The sequence below is a fragment of the Gigantopelta aegis genome, chromosome 4 (assembly GCF_016097555.1).
Source record: "Gigantopelta aegis isolate Gae_Host chromosome 4, Gae_host_genome, whole genome shotgun sequence".
In the NCBI taxonomy this organism is placed as follows: domain Eukaryota; kingdom Metazoa; phylum Mollusca; class Gastropoda; order Neomphalida; family Peltospiridae; genus Gigantopelta; species Gigantopelta aegis.
Genome location: NC_054702.1, coordinates 59,885,656 through 59,911,271, shown reverse-complemented (window position 1 = coordinate 59,911,271; position 25,616 = coordinate 59,885,656). Strand labels below are relative to the sequence as shown.

The 25,616-nt window shown below is 35.1% G+C and overlaps 1 protein-coding gene across 3 annotated transcripts; it reads right to left on the bottom strand.

Moving 5' to 3' along the window:
* Window positions 1-8,104: 8,104 nt before the first annotated feature.
* Window positions 8,105-24,584, bottom strand: LOC121370850 (BTB/POZ domain-containing protein 17-like). 3 transcript variants are annotated; one of them, XM_041496354.1, is made up of 5 exons: window positions 24,537-24,552; window positions 20,869-20,887; window positions 19,183-19,217; window positions 11,701-12,067; window positions 8,105-10,787 (listed from the first exon to the last, which is right to left on the bottom strand). In XM_041496354.1, the coding sequence occupies exons 4-5, from the start codon at window positions 12,055-12,057 to the stop codon at window positions 9,693-9,695; spliced, it is 1,452 nt and encodes a 483-aa protein (XP_041352288.1). In that variant the 5' UTR covers window positions 12,058-12,067; window positions 19,183-19,217; window positions 20,869-20,887; window positions 24,537-24,552; the 3' UTR covers window positions 8,105-9,692. The 3 variants fall into 3 exon arrangements, with proteins under 3 accessions (XP_041352288.1, XP_041352289.1, XP_041352290.1); XM_041496355.1 differs by lacking the exon at window positions 19,183-19,217 and having other exon boundaries at window positions 24,537-24,550; XM_041496356.1 differs by lacking the exons at window positions 19,183-19,217; window positions 20,869-20,887 and having other exon boundaries at window positions 24,537-24,584.
* Between the last annotated feature and the right edge of the window lie 1,032 nt (window positions 24,585-25,616).

Genomic DNA, 25,616 nt, shown 5'->3' with positions numbered 1-25,616 from the left:
TTAATTACTTGTAGTTACTATATTTGTTATTTTTCCCTGTACGATTTACATATTTTAATCAGATGACATTGTTATTTAAACTTTATATGATATACAGATTCCGAAATAAATTATATACTGTCATTTGATTTTGTGGTGTTTTCATGTTTGCTTAACTATTGTTAAAAGATAGAATGGAGTTTATGGGTGTTATTTAAACAGTAGTTAGAGATTTAAATGTTATTTGTGACACACAGGGGACAGTATTTTTACCTAGTCCATCCCATCATTCTACATTGTATAAAAATGTTTTTTTGTAAATAATTTCAGTTTGGTTTCACATAAAAAGAAAAGTAAAGTGTTTTGGAAATAAAACAATACAATTTTTGTGTGTGAAATATACAAATTAATCAGCTCAAAAATAAATAACTTGTAGTAAATTTTATAGTATAAAAAAGGCATTCCCTGTGGGACAGACTATAGGTAATAATTTGTTTCGTTGTGGGAAATAAATCTGCATAACCTAATCCAAATAAAATTGTACTAAGTTTTTTTTCTAAAAATTTATGTGCTATTCGTCAAATATTCAAAAATCAGTCCAGAACATTTTTGAAACATGAATATAAGTTCATTGATTCCGAAATTTGCAACTTTCTGCTCTCACGACTTCTAAGACCATCCAGTTGCTAGTCTTAAGTGTTCTTACAACTCAATTTTCATCATATCACCTATTATTTGTTAATCTGAGCGCACCTGTCATAAGTTGAGAGTTGGGGAAATTACAATTCAACCATAGAATTGGCTAACTTCATCATAACAGTTGACAGTTTGCTTTTAGGCATTAGGTTACATCACTTGACTGACTGGCAGTTCACAAAACCACCACGTAACAGCACGACAGTTCGCATTAAATATACAGGGTAGTGTCCTGTACAAAGTATAATGGAAAGGAAGCCATTGCTGGCACACTGGCTCATTTTCAAAAAGCACTGGGGCTGGATGTAATTCAATACAAACCTGTAGGAGAGTACTCGCCCACATTGTGGAGTTATGACTGGTCACCATAAGGGTTATTTCTCCATCCCAACTGGTATATCAAATGTGGTGGTATGTGCTGTCATGAGGGGAAGTGCATATAGAAGATGCCTTGCTAATTAAAGTCCGAACCAACATGTTAACAACTACCAAAAATTGCTCTCCTAACTTTATTTTACAGTAGTATCTGTAGCAAGTCTGGTTGAAACAATCATGTTTGATACAAGAATTCCTTCAGATTTAAACAGGGTTGGAAATTAGCAGTCCCTCAGTCATCAATGGTGACCTTTATTGGCTAAGATTTTTAAAGTTATTAAGTGAACAAATTATATGTTTCTGAAACATTTACAATACTGGTAGATGAATAGTTTGGTTCATATTTATTTTTAAAAGAAAAACTTACCAATCTCCTCTCCGTCCCCCATGCTCACTGACAACACTTGATGTCAATACAGATGGACAGATGTTCACACCAGTAAATAGTTTGTACTGTGTAAATATAAATTTTCTGATAAATTTACTGTTAATTAAAACAAACAATATACTCAAATTTAACTTACAATTGTTAAGAATGGATGTGTATTTTTACTACAGTAGGCACAGAAAATTCATCATACATTCTACAATCAAAAATATAACTTAAAACCCCCCACAAAAAAACTAATGGTTGGTGGGGGTGGGGGATGAAAATTGTAAAAATGAAAAAAATAAAATGATTTGGCCTTGTTGATCTGGCCTGCATGTGGTCATGTGACATGCAGCGAATGTCGGTTCATCCTCCATTTTAACAAAGTTTCTACAAGAGTAGTGGACCCTGATATCAAGTATTTTAAGGAATAAACAACAAGTGTACTGGTGAGGTACATGATGGAAAAACATATCTATATTAATGAATATGTTACGGGTATGATTCAAGTCTAATTATGTGACTTATGGGATGGATGAACAATTTGTTTTGGATCAACCACCATCCCAAGTTGTTTCTACATGTGGTTTGGTGGTCCTGTATGCATCTGTATGCAAGATATGGTCCGGACAAGGATTTACTGTTATGTGCAGTAGACCGTGAAAAGTAGGTCACAGTGACCTAGTAATAGAACATGACACACCACCATCTGAAGTTGTTCCTACATGTGAGGTTTGGTGGTCCTGTATGCATCTGTATGTAAGATATGGTCCAGACAAAAATTTACTGTTATGTGCAGTAGACCGTGAAAAGTAGGTCACAGTGACGTAATAATAGTACGCGACACACCGCCATCCCAAGTTGTTCCTACATGTGAGGTTTGATGGTCCTGTATGCTTCTGTTATACAAGATATGGTCCAGACAAAAATTTACTGTTATGTGCAGTAGACCGTGAAAAGTAGGTCACAGTGACGTAATAATAGTACGCGACACACCGCCATCCCAAGTTGTTCCTACATGCGAGGTTTGATGGTCCTGTATGCTTCTGTTATGCAAGATATTGTCTGGACAAGAAAAATTAACAGATGGACGGACAGACATACAGACAGACATCACCATACCATAATACAACCCATCATAACTGGGTGTATAAATATGACTTTAGACGCACATAAAGTTTTCTGCTAAGATACTTACTTGTTTGAACTTTATTGTTAATACAAATGCTTCTGAATTGTGAAAAAAACCCTCACAAATGAATGACAAGCAGACAACAACAAATTGAATGTTGATTGCGCATACAAAAAACCCCAAAACTGAACAAAATTTAAACCCTGATGATACATGTATGGCATCTTTTAATTTACTTTTTCTTCACAAATTTCACAATTTTACTTTCAAGGTTTATTTTATTAGTATTTACAATATCCAAATCTCTCCATCCCTCCCTTCCCTCCCTCCCTCTCTCTCTCTCGGATTTTGATTGTACAGTTAAATTTTATCGTGACAACTGGAGGGCAAGTTGAATTTGAGGAGAGTCACTAAGATTTTTCTTCAACTAGTCTTGCTGGCGACCATGATTTTCATATTATCGGGTAAGTTTCAACCCTGTTTAGTGATCTATGGTGCTAAAGTTGATACACCTTTCCAGGAAAACAAATGGAGTTTTATATGCAAACTTAACAGAGTCCTTTATTAGTTTAGTGTTACTATTAGAAACAAATCCTACAGCAGTTCCATGCTAGTCAGTGTTTCAATTTTTAATACCAGTATACCATATATACATGTATTAGATATATGCATTATGTACAGAATAGATCATCCCACTGGCATGTAACACCATATAGCCGATATGTATTTTTGTGCTGGGGTGTCAAACATTCATTCATTCCCACTGGCTTGCAAGGTAAGCATGCAAATTTATTTTCTAACTGGATGCTCATTTTGAGAAAGGTAATTCCTGGAAAACTGTTTAATAATAATATGAAAGAAACAACAAAACAAACATGGACTTATGAAAACAGTTTAATAATTAAATGAGACAGAATGCAGAAATCTAATTGCTAAACAATTCCCAGTGGCACAGCGTAGAAATATTTTCCAAGCATATTTTATTGGCACTAAAAATTGGCTCTGCTTTTCATGTACACCACTTTATGCACAAGTTTATGGATAACCCTACATATGAACAGTACCATTTCACTGTACATGATTCTACATTGAACAAATAAATAAACTTAATTTTAATGACTCAATGGGTAGGTGTAAGACCACTACACTGACTTCTCTCTCACTAACCACTAACAACTAACCACTAACAACTAACCACTTACAGTCTTGGACAGACGGCCCAGATAGCCAAGGTGTGTGCTCAGGACAGTGTGCTTGAACTTTATTTGGATATAAGGACAAAAATACGGTGAAATGAATGAATGAAAAACGGTAAAAAAATTTGTGCACAGAGGGAGAATTCTACATGTATCTATGGCATTACCGGTATTACATAGTGCTTTCCATGCAGTGTGTATATATTTCAATCTAAATCCAAGCGAATCTGATGTTTTCTGTTTGAAAATGTTTATCAAGTGGGAAATAGATCATAATAAGCTCCATGTTCATTCCTTTTTTGCTAAATTTAATTCAACCACAATATGTGCTGGGGTTTTTGGTGGTGTGGTGTATATGTGTGCATCATATGCTTATGATTTCTCTGGGTTTTTTATACAAATATTAAACTAACCTCTTTACAAGCCATAGTCACACTCTTTCATCACATCATATTTTTGTGTCATTTCACATGCATGGAAAAGTACATTTCAAAATTCACAAAACCTTGTGTTAACAGGTGTACATGACAAGCAGGCCTAAGAATGTGTTACTGTTGGAATGTTGAATATGCCTATGACATCCAGTTTTAATATTTTTTAAATCTAAACATCATCGTTTAAAACTTATCCAAATTATGTTTCTATCTAGAGATTCTAAGAATTAATTTTTATCTTTTGTTTCAGTTTACATTAATAAGTCGACTGTCATAAAGTCATCTTTATCAGACTGTCATCTGGGACGTAACCCATTTTTTATTATAGAAAACAACTAAAACAGAAGCTGATATTAAAACACATTAAAGACACATGGTGTAGCAATCGCCTTTGTTACAATAAATGTATATCGCAATAGGTGAGTTTTGTTTGTTTTACCATTTGTTATGGGTGGAGGGATGTGATGTTTGTGCATCTCCTATTTTTAGGTTCAAAAATACTGTTTCCCTTTTTGGGTGGTATTCATCCAGCTTCCTACTTTTGAAAATGCATGTATCTCCATGCTCTTGTAAACACACTTAAATATTAAATGTTTAATGTTGTTCTTAATTTTAATTATGCTTGATGTTTTGCTACTTGCAAATTCTCTGAGATTTTTTAAAGTATATATGTGCATAAACATTCTAGCTCCCTTTCAAATATTTGGTTATATTAGTTTTAAAGTAACCATTTGATTTGTTTAACACCACCACTACAGCACATTGATTTATCAATCATCAGCTATTGGATGTCAAACATTTGGTAATTTTCATGTACATGTGTATAGTCTTAGAGGAAACCCACTACATTTTTTCATTAGTAGCAAAGGATCTTTTATATGCATCATCCCACAGACAGAATAGCACATATCACGATCTTTGATATTCCTGTCGTCGTGCACAGGCTGGAATGAAAAATAGCCTAATGGGCCCACCATCAGTGATCAATCCTAGACCGACCACATCAGGCGAGCATTTTACTACTGGGCCTCATCCCACCCCCTGGTAATGAAGGATACTAGTATTTCATCTGCCAAAAATCAAAGGTCTTTAACCAGAAGGATCTTAAATAAATAAAAAAGAAAACTGACAAGTGAAAAATCGCTTGTGGCCAGATATTGAGAATATTTTATATTTGTTATTAAATACGTCATAAAGATGTTTGCATCTCGAGACGCGAGTGTGACATTTACTCCAAGCATTGCTATCAATGTATGAAATGGCTCTGTACATATGGACTTCAATATTTACATATCCTGACAATAAAAATTCCACAAACATGCTACAATTAAACACACCAAGCTGACCATGTGTGCCATGCTCTTGTAGCATTGTCTGAGGGCAAACAACGGGAAGCATTTACAATTTGGTCATTGTTGGTGGATTGTCTTGACCCCGTAACAAATTATTGATGTTGTTTCCAGTAGAAATTGGCACAACTCAGTTCAGTAGGCTAAATACTTGAACAAAGAATTATTTAGAATATCGGCTTTCTGTAATCTATCATTTCGATTCCACCCTCAACTTATTTAGAAATGTTTATGACATACTATATTTATATACTATTGACATACTATATTTATGTACTATTGACATACTATATTTATGTACTATTGACATACTATATTTATGTACTATTGACATACTATATTTATATACTATTGACATACCATATTTATACTATATGTTTATACTAAAAAAATTAATATACTTGTGATATTTATGCTCTGCATAGCTCTTTACAAAGTGTTTTAATTTTTACTATTTTTTTGACACCTAATAACTGATGTATGTTTGGGCTGGGGTATCATTAAACATTTATTCTGAAATCCAGTCTACCATTTTGTTAGTAGTCTGTCAGTGGGTTTCTATTAACAAAAAAATTATTATTTTATTTTATTTTTTAAAGAGGAAGGAGAAAAAGGTACATGTAAGTACATTTATACTGGATACAACAAAGCTTTTGGGGGTTGGGGGTTAAAGGTTAATAAGATACATGCATTTTCCATTGTCCCTTTTTAACTACTGGTACAGAACTAAACCTCTTTACACAAGATACCCTTTTAAACCCGACTTTTTATTTGGTCTAGTGGGTGTCCAGTTTAGTGGGGTTTCACTGTATATGTAAGGAAAACAGTATTTCTTGAAATGATTTATGAAAATCCATAGAATGAAAAACTTTCAAACTGGATTTTGTTATTTAAATCCCTATTTAAAATTTTCATTTCAATGGATTTTAGTGAATTTTCTTTAAAAATCCAACATATAGTGGGTATAATTTCAATTAGTACTTTAATGAGTCTAATGTTGCAAGCAGATGCCACTTTGGGCCATCTTAGATATAACATTAAATGAGTAGTATATTTACTTGTAAGAAAATTTTAATATAATATTAATATACAACAATTGAACAGTCTTGACACCATGTGCACCTGTGGTCTGCATGGGTAACAAGTGAGTTACATGTGAATGTACATGTTGTCAAATTATTTGTTGCACTGGTGAGTACAGAAATCTAGTTTTAATTATAGTAAATCTGGTTAAACAAAAGATCCAATTAAAATATCACATGATTGACATGTACACTACATGTTTAATTAACAGCAGTTTAAATAACAGCTGTAATGCACTTATTAGCTACTGCAACAAAATAAGTTACAGATTAGGTAATGCCCAATTCCAAACTTCAGGCCTCGACCTTAACGTTTCTTAATGGTAGACCCCTGGGATACTAGGTTAAAAAATATGGAAGTCCTCAGTAAAAATTGGTAGCCCCATAATTTTAAATAAAAGTAAAATAATTTATTTTTATTTAAACATGTTGTTTTAGGTAGGTTTTGGGGGGTTTAGATGTTTAGGTGTCTTATTGATTGTGGAGTAACTGGGTGTGCAAAAAAAAAGCTAGTAGCTCGGCGGACTACCAGGTTTAGATATCTTGTAGCCTGAGGGTGGAATTGGTAGCAAAAACACTCCGGGCTACCGCTAAGGTCGAGCCTTGAACTTTTAATTCTAAATCCATGTTAGTTATGTCAGGCTACAGATGTTTGAAGCTCTTAGCACTACCATATCATAAAATCGTTGTAAGCTACATGTATCATATGACATCACTACAACACTTGTTATAGCCTACAACAGTTTTACGATACCAAAGCACTAAGATAGCTTCCAAAATATGTACCCTGGTGTTTGGTGTGTGCGCATGAGTGAATAAGTGAGTGAGTGAGTGCGTATGTGTGGGTGTAAGTGTACATGCATGTGCGTATGCATGTGCGTGCATGTGTGTTTGCATATAAGTGTAGATTCCTAAAAAAAAGATATATTTCAAATGCTGCCTCCACCACTTTTTCTTGCTACATCTACTCCTTTTTTCTTTCTTTTTTTACAATGCAAACTTACCTCCACTACTTTTAAAAAAGAACCCCTACAAATCATACATATTTCAAAAAAATTATCTCTTCTAAGAGGCAAACAAAATCACAACCCTGTTAATCTTACAAATACATATAAATCAACAAACCATGATGAGTAAATACAGTAACTATACTTACATAAAAACAAATAACATGATTGTATGATGTATGAAAGACTTGGACTGAGGTGTCATATCACCCTGACGACAACTGGTCATTATAAAAATACATTCACACACTCCAGGGCCCGTGCTTATAAAACTTTTATAGAGTCCAGACTCAATCTCTAATGACGTCACACGCATACAATTTGTATGTCGTTGTCATGACATTAGTGTCTCAGACTCTATTAGAGTCTCGAGTCTAAGACTAAAAAAATTTATAAGCACCAGGCCAAGGCTAGCTCTGGCACTCGCCAAATTCGCCAACTGCAAATTTTGAAAGCAGTTGGTGAATTTTATGTTAATTTGGCGAAATAATTTCATGTAATGATTAACATATTTTTCGAAAATAACTGTTGAATTCTGCAATTTTTAAGTTTAATAAACAACTTGGTGAAATGTTTTGCTCACCCAGAGCTAGCCCTACTGACTTTCTTTATGTATGTGTCTGCCATTATTTGCCATTATTTCAGAAACAGTGAACAGCCATTTTCTAGTATATCTTGGAACAGCAAAGAGTGAAAATCTGTTACATGTGGTTTGCTTGATTTTAAGGTACTTTTATGACTAATAAAATCCAGGTTATATCAAATAACAAAAAGATTTTTGAAACTTAATACATCTTGGATATCAGTACCTTAAATTCTTATTAAAAATTAAATTTAATGTATAAAATTGTCACATTTAGAATTTAAATTATGCACCATTGTTTGGTAAAAATCTGTTCTCAAAAAGTTAAAAATAAATCAGCCAATCACAAGACAGCAATACTGCTGGATGTAAACAAATTTCAAACTGCACTGCACTGACATTGCTGGAGGTGCGGGGATGGGGGGGGGGGGGGGGGGGGGGGGTTGTAATACCATTTTTAGTAAAAACATTTGGTTTTTTACCTTTTAACAGTTAAGTGTGGAAAGTTTTGTTTTGTTTTGTTTTTGTTGTTAGGCTTTTTATATATTTTTTTTTTTTCTAGACCCATGTCCACATTTTTAAGTACCACAGAGGTTGCAAAAATTAATACATTGTGTAGATTTGTATCCCTTCTGTGGTACTGATAAACACAACTGTAGCTCCAACAACAAATACATAACCTTAATACGGGCTGTCCAGTACACCCTTATGAAAAGGTAGGATAAAAGTAGGAATGGAAATACAGAAAAGGTAGGACAAAAGTAGAAAAATAGAAGGGAAAAGTAGAACAAAGGTAGGACTGAAACAGTACGTAGCAACATTATTCATGCTCATAAACGAATGTACTAAATCCAAAAGGTGATATTATTGAGAAACGTTTTGCTCAGTTTGTACCTGTATTTTTGTTATCCAAAATAATATAAATGTTATGTAAATTTAAAATGTTGAAATAATATGGTGCAGCAAATTGGGAGATATATCTTGCTGCAAATAATTTTTTTAAATCCCATAACTGTTGACTTTTATAATAACACAAACAATATGCACACTTTAACAGCAATTCTTGGCATTTTGAAACAAAAAAGTAGGAAAACCTAGGTATTTTGAAGAAAAATAGGAAAAAATATCAAAAAGTAGGAAAAAGTAGGAAATGTAGGATCGCTGGACAGTTAAAATAATATGACGTAATTAGAACACTCCAGCATACTGTATAAAATTGCAGTTAGTATCACATTATTTAGAATACGAGAGAATGAACACATTATTACTGTTTAAGCTAATCTTCGCTTAGTTGGGTTTTTTTTACCTGTTATTTTTTAGAAACAGCAGACACCCATACCATGATCTTTTGATATACCAGTCTTGGAAAACTAGTTGTTGAAAAGCAAAATACAGCATGTATTTTTTCCAAGCAGACTAGTTTACTTTCTTGTAAAAAAAAAAAAAAAAAACCTTTACCATTTTATGATCACCATTTTAAGTATGAGCGTCATTCTACTGGTTTCAGTGCTATCTGCAGAATAAGATTATCATTCACCAGCAGTGGAGAGTCTGTCTGGCAGAGATCAGCTACAGACACTTTTTTGTCCATCTCGGTATCCGTCTGGTACCGTGCTTTTGAGAAATTCTTCTTGCCACAGACAGAGTGTAGAATCTGGTTCCGATCCACAACAGAGAGGTGGTACTCAATCGGCCGTGGCTGGTCGAGGATTACATTCGAGTTGAGAACGACGCGGAAATCATCGCTGTTGGTCGAGTAACCCTTTGGGTGCACCTTGAGTTCCCACTCCCATGTCTGCGGTGGGAAGGAAGACGCTCTGGTTGAGAATCGGAAGCTGACCTCTGCTCCTTTGGGACAGGCCGAGTACTGAGACACGACGAACCTCTTGTCCCAGCGTAGATTGGAGTAGTTGCGCAGCAGGAAACTGGACGACATGAACTCCTTGACGTTGGCCCGCTTCACCAGAGGCAGAGCGTGGTACTTGTAGGCCAGCATGAAGGCCTTCTGGAACAGCTCTGGGTGCTGCTGGAACACCGTGTGCGACTCCACCTGGCACAGCTGCTCCGACGTCATCATTGGGAAGCGTATGAACTGCATGATCTCCTTCAGATTGTCCTCGAAGTTGGCCGCCCGCTGCGGATGACCGGTCGACTGCAGCCACTTGACGGCTGCCAGCCACAGGTCGAACTCGTCCTTGATGTTGAGGTCAGAGTTCTGGAGGAACTGGATGAGCTGCTCCTTCTCCAGGTTGACCCACTCCCGCTGCCACTCAACCGACGACGTGATGTCGTCCATCTTCTCGGCCAGCACCTGGACGCACTCGGCAATGAGGCGCACATGGTAGCACTTGGTGGCGTACTGGAACCACACGTGGAACACGTCCTTCAGCTGCAGCTTGGGGATGATGTAGGAGCAGGCAAAGTTGATGCACACATTGCGCAGGTCCTCCACATTGTACTTGTCGGCCAGGATGAGCACGGGCAGCGTGCTGTCGATGTTCAGCTTGATGTGGCAGCCGTACAGGAACTTGAGAAAGCGTGGGAACACAGAGTTGCATAGGCTGTCTTCGACTAGTTCGACTTCCTGTAGAGAGAATGAATGAATGAATGAATGAATGGATGGAATGAATGGCTGGATGAGTGTGGGTGGGAGGGTGTGAGTGGATGGCTGGATGGCTGGCTGGATGAGTATGGGTGGGTGGATGTGGGTGGATAGATGGATGGATGGATGGATGGATGGATGGATGGGTGGATGGGTGGGTGGGTAGGTTTTGGGTCGGTGGGTGATAATGGGTGGGTTGACAGGACAGTACGGATGGATGGATGGAAATGGATGGATAAAATGGATTGGTGGATAAATGGATGGATGCAAGGGATGGGTGGATGAATGGATGGATGCAAGGGATGGGATGGAATTGTAGGGGATGGGATGGGGGAGAATAAGATGGATGATACCCCAATAATAAAAATAGTCCCAAAAAAATAAAATAATAATAACAAATATATGTTTTGTAACTGTGTAACACACTAACTCTATACCATGCAGCTCTATAACACTATGTAGGTGAAGAAAGACTATGTTATTACAATTAAAAACTACTTTGAACAAATCAACTTAACATAGTGGAAGTTATAATTATTATAATAGGCTTTTAGGTATTTTTTTTGGCAATAATCTATTTCAAGGAACATATATTAATCAAAATTTAGTGATGAAATTCAGAAGTGAATCAACTGGTTGTATTGTTTGGGTGTACGGTGAATTTCTCTTACCAGGTATATACATGAAAAAAAGGATTTTCAAAGCTATCTTAGCGCTATAAAATCGTAAAACCATTGTAGGCTGTGACGTCACTACATCACATGCCATAGTGATATTATAGCTTACAATGGTTTTACGATTTCATAGCGCTATAAAATAGTTACGATTATATACACTCAGGTGAATGCATGACAGACGAAATCATGTTAAACACTATACATGGTACGGTAGTTACCTTTGTCTGCGAGTCTGACCATTCTGAGCTGAACATTCTTTCAAAGACATCGCTGGAGCGTACGAGGATGAGCTTGTGGGCATAGAAACGTTCACCTCCAACCACCAGGATCACATCACTCAGCAGTGGATTGTTGAAGAACTTGGCCTGCTCCCCCAACACTTGTCTCTCGTTGCCATGGCAATCAATGCCTTCAGGACTCTTCAGGGCCATGGAGATGGAAGTGGGCGAGAGAGCCATGGGAGGTGCAGATGCTGTAAAGGTCACACGGAACGACCTTTCAGCATCAGCTACGTGGACTGTCGGAGCCTCCAAAGCTGGGAGGACTGGTAGTTGGAAGTTAGGTGGAGAGGCCATAGATCTCCTCCTAAATGTGCGAAAAAAGAACAAATTAAATGTTTTTGTTAAACCAAAGAAAATTATTGATAGAGACATGTAGAAATCCCCACTTTACTTTAAGTTAATACAATTTTACTAAATAATAGTAATAATCAGATATGTCACCTAAAGAGGGAGATAGAGCTTAAAAACACTAACACTGGGGGGTTGGGGTGGGGGCAGGCTATTCATATTAAAACATTTTTATAAAATAAACTCAACTGCAACATTTGACTCTTTTTTTTTTTTTCACTAGCCATCAGGCATGGCAACAATAATTATTTAGTAGCCCAACATTAAATATAACTAGCCATGGGAGTGAGGCTATAATCTAGAAGCCCTGTATATGCTATATTTGTTAAAGAATGATACTACCTGTACATGAAAGAGTCCATGGACATTAAACATTTAATACATTTTTGAAGTCTTTTTGTCCACTTTTTCCACACGACAGTACTTTTTGATACCACCGCACCCATGTGTAATAAAAGTTATTAACATTTTATATTCAATGTAGAACAGTGGTGAAATTCTAAGACTTACATGTAGAATCCTCTTGACACCACTAAACAATTGTTTAAATAAAATAATAATTTAAAAAGGTGGGACCCACCTGACCAACTGCCACTCTCCTAAGCTAACAGTTTGGTTTGTTTAACAACACCACTAGAGCACATTGATATTAATCATCAACTACCGGATGTCAAAAATTTTGCTAATTCTCGTCTTTAGATATGAAATCTGCTACATTTTCCCATCCCACTGGGCTATTTCTCATTGCAGCCAGTGCACCATGTCTGGTATATCAAAGGTTGTGGTATGTGCTATCCTGTCTGTGGAATGGTGTATAATATAAATGATCCCTTGCTACTAATGGAAAATTACCTTTGTCTGAGAGTCTGACCATTCTCTAAGACTACATGTGGATATGTCAAAATTACCAAATGTTCGATACCCAATAGCCGATGATTAATAAATTTTCCAATTAATAGAAAGGGATCTTTTATAAATTATATGCACCATCCCACAGACAGGATAGCACATACCATGGTCTGATATACCAGTAATATACTGGATGAAATGAGAAATAGCCCAATGGGCCCACTGACAGGGATCAATGTCATTTATAAAAACATAGTCACTGCATGTAGTAATACTTATAACCCTACAAATATTCTTAATCATTATTACTATGGTATACTTAAGAGTAGTTAATAATTTCTTAACATTGCTTAGTATAATAAAACCAACTAAAAACAATACAAGACTGTACAATTTCAAACACCAGTGGCTATAGTAAAATGAACAATAATTATTACTAATAGCTAAAGAGTTCTAAATGACTTGCCTCATCATCTTCAAGCCTGATATATCATGAATTGTTAACAGTATGGTTTAGATTTATTGCACTCAAATTGACAGCAGTTAAGTATTATGGTCAACTATCACAGGTAGCTAAACACAGTGAAACAGTATAACACCCAACACAATGTGTTGTCAAGTGTGCTTCCTACACATGATTTAAAATCAGATATTAAAATCCAATACAAGAACTGATAACATTATCCAACTTCACTGCAATCAATCCACTATGTTTAATTCACAATCCACTTTAAATCCATATTTGAGGAACATGAATAACTTTTATTTTAGCTCACTGAGATTAAACAATTGGTGTTTTTTTAAGAACTGCCACATTTTCCTGCGAACAGGCAGGCAACTTCGAACAGAACAAATACTTTTTAGAAGAATAAAATTCTGCCACACATTGTTGTGTATTCAACTACCTGTGCCATCGACGAGCAAATCAAACAGTACATTTTTATCTGTACATCGGCTAAGCGATACATATCAGGCATGGTTAGCCGTCCCGAGCAGCTTTTGTTTTCACTGTTGAGAAGGACTGGTCTACGGCACACAGGCGAGGTTACACAGAGAGATTAATTCAATTTAAACTCCCTAAATGTCCTTTGCGGACATTCAAACAGGTGAATTCTGATGTAAAATACAATAGCATCAAACTGAGATGACTCATCATCAAATGCAAACAGTTTACTTTAACACAACATTAGCTCTCTTGCTTTCTCTCTTTCTCTGTGTAAAGAAATCTGCTCCAAATGTTTGTTTTTGTAATTGTTCTCTGTACACCTGTTACATCTCTCGCATGTATTTAATTTATGCACAGATGTTATCCAACTACATACACATTCATGCATTATCTGTCCATTCATATGTATATATACATGTAGTCAGGAAACATTATTTAATGATATTCCAAATATATTAACTTTTTAATATAAGCAAGATATGACATAAGCAAAAATATACTTAATTTGCACTTATCTGACCAATGTGATAACTAAAAAAACATTTTATTGTCTGGTATCATTTCATTTTTATTTATATGCATTTAAAGAAGCAAAACTTTACTTTAATGGTATGTTTTTGTTAGGGTTTTTTTTTATGTTTTGTTGGGTTTTTGTTTTGTTTTGTTTTGTTTTGTTTTGTTTTCTAGTGTTGGACTTTCTCTTCTTTTTTTTCCCTTTTTTTTCTGGGGTATGTGGGCAAAATAATTTTAAATATAAGGTTCATTAAAGTTATATATGTATAATTAAGGTTCAAGCATGCTGTCCTGGGCACACAGTTGTCTGTTCGGGATAGATATTAATAAGTAAATCAGTGTAGATGTCAACACTCAATCTAAAAATTGGTTCTGGCTCGGACAGAAACCCAGCAACTACCAGCTTTAAAGGTACTAAATCAAAGTTATACATGCAATTATTTCACTATTTTTATATTTATTTGTAACTTGTATTCTGGGAATGTTGCTAAAGCAATACATGTCTCCTACTGGGCCCAACAAATCTCCAAAGTTCAAAGACCACACCTCTTTGAAAAAATTGGTAAATTGCCATGAAAGTCAAACTTGATATATAGCACTACATGATTAGCTAGCTCAGTATATTGAGGCATTGCAAAAACAGTCTAGGTAGACAGACAGACAGATAAAAACAAACAGACAAACAAAAGGATGGAGAGAAAACCTATAGTCCCATCCAGTTGGACGGTAGGGCATTAATAACTACAAATTAATCTTATACATATTCTTTGCATAAATAATTTAAGAATTTATTGAAATTGTATAGTGGTTATACACTGTGTAAACAGTAGCAGTCAGTATAACTAGATTCCTCTCTTATCATATCATAGCAAATGTTAAGAAATAGGGTCATCAGAAACAGATAAGTTGTATGAAAATAGTATAGTTATTGACATTACATTAGTGTTTACCTCAATGGGCATCTTAGCTCAGAACAGGGGAGATAATAAAACAGGTGGCGCGTCGTCAGGGTCCAACAAACTAGGACAATAGCTGTATTTTTTCATTGCTTTGTCATTCTTTGTTATATCACGATCATAAGGGACCGAAACCTTATCGGCTCTGTACAGGACGGTCTATAGTATACGCTGCAGTGAATAATAATAAAGAAAATATATGTATATTGTGGATAATAGTATTAAAAATATATATAATGATGACGGCTCTGTACAGTACGTTCCTACACAGGGCGGTCTAGTATTTTATATACTTAGATATGGTGGAAAACACATTAACAGTAAAGGGAATAAATATATATTTTGTATATAAAGAAAATATATGTATATTTTGGAGAATACTCGGGAAAAAAAGAATATATATATTTAACATGTGCGTGTGCGAGTATTAAAAAATATATATAGTGATGACGTTCCTACACAGCACGGTTCTGCACATGACGGTCTATAGTATACACTGCAGTGAATGGTTACCAGTTGACGTTTGTCTACACGTGTACTGAGATATGAGGGAGGAAGTCAGTAATAATAAAGAAAATATATGTATATTGTGGATAATAATCAATAAAATATATATGAAAAGCCGGGATTGTTTTTATATATCGTCAACGTCCCTAACTGCGTTATGCTTCAAATTCCGTTCACTTTGTTTTCTCGTGCACGGTTCGCGCAATCAACATCCGATTTGTTGTCATCGGCATGTCGTTCATGTATACGGTTTTTCTTCACAGTTCAGGAACATTTTTATAAACAATAAAGTTAAGAAAAGTAAGTATCTAAATACAAAACTTTACAAACCCCTAAAACCATTAATTTTACTAAGTCGTTTTTGTTTATTCCTTAAAATTACCGATATGGGGTCCACATGACTCGTAGAAATTGACTTAAAATGGAGAAAGATGAATTAACATTCGGTGCGTGTCACATGACCTCACACGTGCCAGATCAACAAGGCCAAAAAATTTAATGTTTATGATTTTTAGGACCTCTGTTGTTAGAATTTGTTTTCAATTATTATATTCGATCTGCAAAAGGTATGCTACATTTTTGTGCCTCTATTGTAGTGAATAGTATTCATAATCCATTCATAACAGTTGTAAATAATTTTGAGTATATAAATTTTGTTAATTTAGAATCAATTCATTAAAAAAAATATATATTTTACAAAATATGCGCAGGTATGGACATAATGCCTGTCAGTATTGACATCAAGTGTGAGTGATGTGTTGATAAAACGCGGACATTTTTCCTTTAAAACAATTGAATAAATTAAGTGTTCGGCAACTGTACCTAATTAAGAAACATATATTTTTTCATGTAGTTGTCTTAAAAATGGAAAATGATAAACTGCACATGCGCATTACGATACTTTTTGCAAACGCATGCGCCAGAACGCAGTTAGAAACGTCGCACTTTTTCCTGTTTACTGTAGGGTGTTTCACTTTTGTTTACTAGAATGGATTTGTTTTACATCCAAATTGTTGATTATTTTACGTTAAATGATTAAAATCTATTTTGTTACACGTATCGTAGCTGAAAAATGTAGAATAATATTTCCGTAAATATCGTATTCGTGTTTTTGTTGTTAGGTGAACGCAGTTTGGGACATCGATGGTATAACGTGTGGGTGTGTAGTATTAAACAAACAAAATATATATATAGTGATGACGGCTCTATACAGGACGTTCCTACACAGGGCGGTCTAGTATTTTATATACTTAGATATGGTGGAAAAGACATTAACATTAAAGGTAATAAATATATATTTTGTATAATACTCAATGCGTTCGTGTTGACACTGTATAAAAACGTGTGCATGGGTACACTTTGCCGCATAAAAACTCAACTTTGCCACCCAAAATTTGTTTATGTACTTTTCCCAATTAGATAAACAATAAGAAAAATGCAACAAAACACATTCTGATATTTAAAATATTACTTTACTGTTAAAACAAACTGATACGTAATTTCAAGTCATTCAGTTGGTCGCTTATAACCTGAAGCCAGTCAGAGACAAACCAGCTTTCTGGGACCCTGTCGATCGTCGCGCCATCTGGAATAGAGTTATCTCCACCTGTTTCAGCTAAGACGCCCATTGAAGAACGAGACCAAGTCCATCAGTTGTCAAATAAAGATTTTCCAACAAGAAAACTCTACTATTAGTAAACCAAATTTCACTTAGTTTTTGTAGGTAAATAGATGAAGGTACAATATACAATGCTTACATGTCAAAGCAAACGTCAATAATTTTGGAGGGAAGCCATTACATTAGAGTTGTTACCTCAATTGAACGAGACCAAGTCCATCAGTTGTCAAATAAGGATTTTCCAACAAAAGATCTCTACTACTAGTAAACCAAATTTTACTTGTACGTTTATATAGGTAAATAGTTGAAGGTACAATATACAATGCTTACATTTCAAAGCAAAAGTCAATGAATAATTTTGGAGGGAAGCTGCCATCATACAACTTTGACAAGATATCTACACCATCAAGGCTGATTTTTTCACACTGATCTAAATACCCAATGTTTTATATTGAGGTGGCATTAAAAATTCATTCCTTCATTCTTTTTATAGTCACTACAATTTTAAGCTAAGAAACAAGAATACTGTAACAAAAATGTGTTTCCAGTACATTAAGGAACAATTACTCAGGGCTTGCTCTGGCACTCACCAAATTTGCCAACTGCAAATTTTGAAAGCAGTTGGCGAATTTTATTTTAATTTGGCGAAATAATTTCAGGTAATAATTGACATTTTAAAGAAAATATCTGTTGATTTCTGCAATTTTTGAAGTTTAATAGATAATTTGGCGAAATGTTTTGCTCACCCAGAGCTACCCAAACAAAAATGCATGCTTGCGGCTAGGTTGTTACAAGGCAGTTACAAGGTTGTTACAAGGTAGTACAAGCAATGCAAGCTATTTGCAAGCTAACATTTAGCTCGTGTAAGGTAGTCAGTATTTCTGCAAGCTTGCCACATGCATGTTTTCATTTGTGAAAGCATGCGCAAGCTTGCTGCGTGCATATCTTCAACTCTGCAAGCTTCCTGCAAGCATGTTTTCATTTTTGCTAGCTTGCTGCATGCATATCTTCAACTGTGCAAGCTTCCCGCAAGCATGTTTTCATTTTTGCAAGCTTGCTGCATGTATATCTTCAACTGTGAAAGCATGTCTACACTTGTGGAGAAAAAGCTACGTCCAAATAATTTTCATGGTTATTTTTTTTTAATTCATAACTTCTCATATGATTTATCAAATTCAGTGGGAACAGTGGCTAAACAACCAAACATACATGTTACAGATTTAGATAGTATTTACAATAATAATTAAAACAAAATTAATATTAATACATACGAATGATAATACAATATGGTTAAAACAGAATCATCTTGTAATGATTGGATTTTCAACTGGCCCCCAAAATAATAACATATTCATGGCCATGAGAGGATGACATGGGCCATGCTTGGTTGAAATTAGCCTGGTGGAATTTGAGAAGATGTTGAAAATGTCTGAGCCAATCAGAGGCCAGGGTGGCCATCTTGGATTTTGAATCAGCCACAAAAATAACAACACTTAATAAGTCATGAGAGAATCATTTGGACTATAAGTTTGATTGAAACCTGCCTGGTGGACCGTGAAAAGAAGCAAAAAAATGTCTCTGCTATAGCCGTTACTGCAATGTAGACTAATGCATCTGTTGTATACATGCATATGATTAATGATTAATGATTAATGACTACATGAGTAATAGTACATGTATACCTATATATGCCCTTTTATGCACTGTAGAATTCCACCTAAATAGATTAATACATGTGTATTTGCAAATGTAGGAATGAGCAGAATGCAAACACTAATCATTTGTATTGAACTTAACAAGTAATATTTTCTCAATATTTTTGTTTTTGTTTACTACGTTCAAACTTGCATAAAACAACCAGTGGGGGTGGGGGGGTGTCAATGTAACTTACTGCACCAATATTTCCTAAGCCAGAAATAACATTATGTAAGTTTATTGTTTCAGGGTTTTTTTAAAACATGTAAAATATCCAACTTCATGTAAAATTATGCCTAATTTCCCACATAATTTAGTCGTCAGACTTCAGATATAAAACATATAACATTGTACTATGAGATCTTTATAAATGATATTCAGCTTTTATATAAGTGGCCTTTAGCGACATGTTATTTATTATTACTTTTATTAGCAACTCTGAACTGACCAAAACTTTGGAATACACAAAAATGCAAATACTAAGTATGAATTAGAAAATTCTTATTATGAGTTTATAAAACACTTGTATATGCACAATGGCCATTTCTACATGCATGTTCCTGAACATGTATGTGTAACACCAGACATATTGATATCAATACAGTTACCAATAAACTGAACACTAAATAAAGAAATCGAATTTTTTTAAAATAAGCAAATGAATAACACTAATAATGGCAAATAGTGATGGGAAAACACTGGACATAAATTTTACAAAATACAATAAAAATAGTTAGTCTCTTTCAGGTGTAAGTAAAATTCACAAACGTATGTCCTACAAAACAATTAAACTATTTAAAAACAGAAAATGTCTGTGCACTGTGACAACTCTGTATGATTTACCATTTTGTCCAACTGTTTCCAGAAGTCATCAGAAGAAAAAGGAATATTTGTTTAACAGAACACCAATCACAGTTTTAAACACAAGTAAGGTCAAAAAATATATATTGCTGGTCTCTGATTAGCACGTACATCGATTTTAACCATGAATGTCTAAATATTTTTTATTATTATTCTTGCAGTAACTACCGGCCTCGGTGGCGTCGTGGCAGGCTATCGGTCTACAGGCTGGTAGGTACTGGGTTCGGATTCCAGTCGAGGCATGGGATTTTTAATCCAGATACCGACTCCAAACCCTGAGTGAGTGCTCCGCAAGGCTCAATGGGTAGGTGTAAACCACTTGCACCGACCAGTGATCCATAACTGGTTCAACAAATTCCATGGTTTGTGCTATCCTGCCTGTGGGAAGCGCAAATAAAAGACCCCTTGCTGCCTGTCGTAAAAAAGAGTAGCCTATGTGGCGACAGCGGGTTTCCTCTAAAAAACAATGTCAGAATGACCATATGTTTGACATCCAATAGCCGATGATAAGATAAAAAATCAATGTGCTCTAGTGGCGTCGTTAAATAAAACACACTTTTTTTTTCTTCTTTTTTTCTTATAGTAACTGCAATGTTCAGTGCCATTTATATCAGAAACAATGCTCCACCACCTCAAATAATAATATTGTGAGGCACCATGACATTTTGGGTCCAAAAGAGGTCATGTGGGGGCAAAGTCGAAATCATAAAAGTTACATATATGGAAAATGTGAAGGAAAGCATTTAGGGTGCCAGGGCCAATGAGGAGGGATTAAGGCAGATGAGAAGTACACAACAATAAAATACACCCACCTTTTCTGTGAAATCCATGCTTTAAAAAAAAAAAAAATTAAATTTAAAAACACAATGCATATATAGTTACAGCTATTCTGGAACTTTGGTGTGACCAGAGAGTGACTATATATACTCTTGAAAAACAGTAGGGGAACCTGAAATATTAATGTTAATATCAACTATTGGACAGAACATACGTTTTGACCACAGACATCCTAGTAAAGAACGTTCAGGTCTGCTTATCAACACACTGAAGCACATTCCATAGTTTGCACATGCATCACGCAGTTGTCCCATACATGTGTGTGGGGTGTCATTCTCGATTTTGACAATTTTCAGGAATGTCCATTAATCACTGTGGAACATTATTTCTGTCAATCTTTTTCATTCTGTTGATCATACAGTTTACTGTTTTGTTTTTAGTTATTTTCATTGTTTGAATTTGTGATTTACTGATTTAAAAAATGTCAACATTCAAATTTCACTTCTGACCCCAATCGTCCTTCAAGATCTTTGGTGGTCATAAAACCTACTGTAATACTGAAATATATATTTTTTTTATTTTTTTTGCGGGGGGGGGTTGGGGGCCTAACAAACAGGCCAGCACATCTATGCATCCAGAAAGAAAGTTGCTGAGGCTAGATAAGTAATTTAATTACTGATGCCTTCATTGACACATTAGCAAATCCAACATTTTACTAGTGTCCCTTAAACAAGTACTAGATTACAAAGAACAATACATCATGGGAAGAAACGATATCAAAATTAAAGACCAATGTACCTATGATTAGAATACACAGTTACTAAGGTAGACAACAGTCACTTGTCGCACCTTCATTTTGGTTTTGTACACAGTAAATATACAACATAACATATTTTTCTGTAATTTTGTTATATGTTGTGTTTGATGAATCATACTTTTTCCTTCCTTTGTCATTTTAAACTTACATTGAAGCTTAATATTTTGTCTAAATTGATTGAATTATAAAATTAAAAAAATATATATATACACAGTTTACAAATACAATGTAGCAAAATACCAGGATTTTTAGGGTGCAAGTTATATTGACCCCAAATCAACTCACCCCACTGGTTGGTCAGTTCATAATCAAATCTGTGTAGTAAATTCACCCCAACGGGAGCAGGTCAACTCACCCCAAAACCAACTCACCCACTACCAACATGCCCCAGCAGTTGGTCAACTTGTCCCAAACTGTTTAGTCAATTTGTCCCCAAAACATTATCAACTCGCCCCAATTTCACTTACTGTCCATAATTATGATGATACTATTAAAAATGGACGTCTACATACTTTAGTGTAATAGAATCAAAGGTGTGATACCGAACAGTCAAAGCAAAAAAAAAAAAAGCAATTAACAATTATTAAACTGTTTTTATCTATTGTAACTAGACCGCAATAGACTGCAATAACCAGAGTTTATGAGTGGCATATGCAATGTTCACCGATTGCTTTGCCAATTACAAAATACTGATCTCCAAGACAGAGTCATTTGTCAAGACCGTCTTCAACCTCAATTGTACACTAGTTAATTATGTAAGGGTACAGATTTACAAACAACCTTAAAGTAGACATGACAATTTATTGTAATACCATAAGTTTGTAAATGCCAATATACCATCATTTAATCAAATATATTTATGAGTAAAGACAAACTTGGATAATCAAATACCAAAGAAAAATATCATTATTAATAAATTATTGGTAATTAATCGGTTATTAGGACCAACCCCTGAAATTAGCACAATGTCCATGGCAATAAAACATGCCATTGAAAACAAAACTGAATATAGTCCAAGGCAAAAATGTGCCATGGAGAATTAAAAACTCCATGGCAATCTCCATGGCAATCTCCATGGCACTGTACCGGCCTCAGTGGCGTCGTGGCAGGCCATCGGTCTACAGGCTGGTAGGTACTGGGTTCGGATCCCAGTCGAGGCATGGGATTTTTAATCCAGATACCGACTCCAAACCCTGAGTGAGGGCACCGCAAGGCTCAATGGGTAAGTGTAAACCACTTGCACCGACCAGTGATCCATAACTGGTTCAACAAAGGCCATGGTTTGTGCTATCCTGCCTGTGGGAAGCGCAAATAAAAGATCCCTTGCTGCCTGTCGTAATAAGAGTAGCCTATGTTGCGACAGCGGGTTTCCTCTAAAAACAGTGTCAGAATGACCATATGTTTGACGTCCAATAGCCGATGATAAGATAAAAAATCAATATGCTCTAGTGGCGTCGTTAAATAAAACAAACTTTACTTTTTCCATGGCACTGCTGATTGACGTGGGCAATTGTTGGGGTTGTAGGACCACAGGCACATATGCAGAAAATTGGGTACGGGTGGTCTAAGGCTGTAGCAAATGAAGTTTCTGGACAGTAAAATGTGACTGGGGTGAGATCAACCACTGGGGTGAGCAGGTAACTTTTGGGGGTAAATTCACTAAAAGAGTTTGGGGCAAGTTGGTAGCAGTGAGTTGACCAGCATTCTGCCCAGTGCCTACTAGGGCCTCCATGTACTCGAAGTACTCAAGGGTCAAACTCGACCTGGACCCAAGTGCCCGACACTTACACTAGATGATAATGAGATTACACTTAAGAAATAAAGTAAAATAGCACTATGCATCTTAATTCTAGTGCTGAACATGGATGCCACATCATGCCATTGTATTGCATTCCACATATTAGATTTTTGTTTTCCCTCCATGTATTACAGACCTATAATATAACCGGCATAGATGTATGTCAATTTACAAAGAAGCCACCACAAATTATAATTATAATTCCTATCAAATAAGGGTGAGATGTAGCCCAGTGGTAAAGCGCTCGCTTGATGTACGGTCGGTTTGGGATCGACCCCCATCAGTGGGTCCATTGGGCTATTTCTTGCTCCAGCCAGTGCATGTTAGGGGTGAGCTATCAGTCATTGGAGTGAACTGACTAAACATCATAAAATAATAGGACAAGTTGGAGGTCTCCCCTTTTGAGGGAAGTGGGGAGGGGTTGGTATTGTTGGGGTTCCGGGGAGTTGTTTTGTTTAGTTTTAGTTTGGGGTTTTTTTCTCTGGTTTTTTGTCGGGGTTTTTTTTTGGGGGGGGGGGGAGTGTGGAGTTTTTATTGAGGGTTTTTGTTTGGTTTTATATTGTTGTTTTATTTTGGAGGGTTTTTTTTTTGGGGGGGGGGGTGTGGGGGTCTTGTGTTTTGTTTGTTTTTGTGGGGGGTTTGTTGTTGTTGTTGTTTTTGTTTTTTGTTGTTGTTGGGATGTTTGGGGTACACAGATTGGGACAAGTTGAGCAACTAAACTGCTTCATAGTTATTTAGGCCTACACTTTCACACACACACAAAAATATGCATTTACAAAAAAAAAGTTATTAATTAATTTTAGTCCTGTACATTATGTTTAAATGGTCGTTTATTTTGTGTTATACCTATTTTTCAATTCGACAATAAGGTTTTATCTTTAGTGTTGTCTCTTGTGTTGTGTAGTATACCAATTTACAATAGGCCTAATAGAAAAGTAACCTGGTTTAGCTGCACCAGATATCACTTATCCATGCGGTAGGTACAGTAACAAATTCTACTAAATATGCAACATTAAAGACAAATTACTACATAAATTTTAATGTAAATGTCGGTTATTTAACCTTTTAAAATTGTCAAATATTCACACCTGTTAGCTTTTGTTTACATCGGAATAGGAAGTTCAATTTGCGCATGCGTATGAAGATTCAGTATACTCCTTAACAAATGATCAGCATAATATGACAGGAATGTACATCTATTATCATTTTTAAAGAGGCATTCTGTAAAGAAATTTCTTTTAGCAAATTTTAAGATATGCCAATATACATTATTAGAAAGTGGCTAATTTAAACAGCATTTTATCGGCCAAATAGGCCACTTTGTATAAAAATTGGCAATGGGCATGGTGAGCCCTAGCTGTTTTAATTATCCATGGTTAATTACACAACGAAATTGCAACATCTAAAAAATTAAAACATACACAACTGCTTAAATTATTAAATACAATATTATAATTATGTATCATTAACTCCTAATAAATATAACAATTTGTAACATTTCTTTTTCAAACAGCAAGGCCTTTGTGGAATGAACTGTAGCCTACGCCTATGAATGTTTGATTCAAAGAAAAACTTCTTATTATAAGATATAGGCCTTTATTTTAAGCAATACAATGAAGATTATATTCAATATTGAGGGTTTTGGTGTAATATATATATATATATATATATATATATATATATATATATATATATATATGCCTATACATTGCTGTTAGTTTTTATGGCGTTTTATTATTATTATTATTATTATTATTATTATTATTATTATTATTTAGTTTAAATTGTTCATAATTAGGCTATGTGACGTTTTATCCATTTAATGTTATAAAAGAAAAAAAGAGGAGAAAAATCAGTGGGTTTTTTTTAAATAACACACTGAGAAGATTTGGATAGTGGGGGAAAAAAAGACACATAGAAATTATTCAAAATTATCTATTCTTGATACCCAACTTTCAATTGTTTCTTTTTTTCTTTTTTCTTTTTTAGTTTTGTTATTATTAAAAAAAAAATATATTTTATAAAATTGTTTTGTAATGTTCTATAATTATTTATCAACATTTATAGTCTGGGTGTGAGTGTGGGTGTGGGGTTGGTGTTGGTTATAACTCGTGCCTGTGTAGGCCTATTTAGTTATCTTGGTGTTTAAGTGTGTATTGTACGTATCA

Bases quoted from the DNA above. Each gene is read 5' to 3' on its own strand.
- LOC121370850 (XM_041496356.1), bottom strand. From the start codon at position 12,057: ATGGCCTCTCCACCTAACTTCCAACTACCAGTCCTCCCAGCTTTGGAG. The intron at 10,788-11,700 runs GTAACTACCGTA...TTCTCTCTACAG, and splicing joins GGTCAGACTCGCAGACAAAG to GAAGTCGAACTAGTCGAAGA.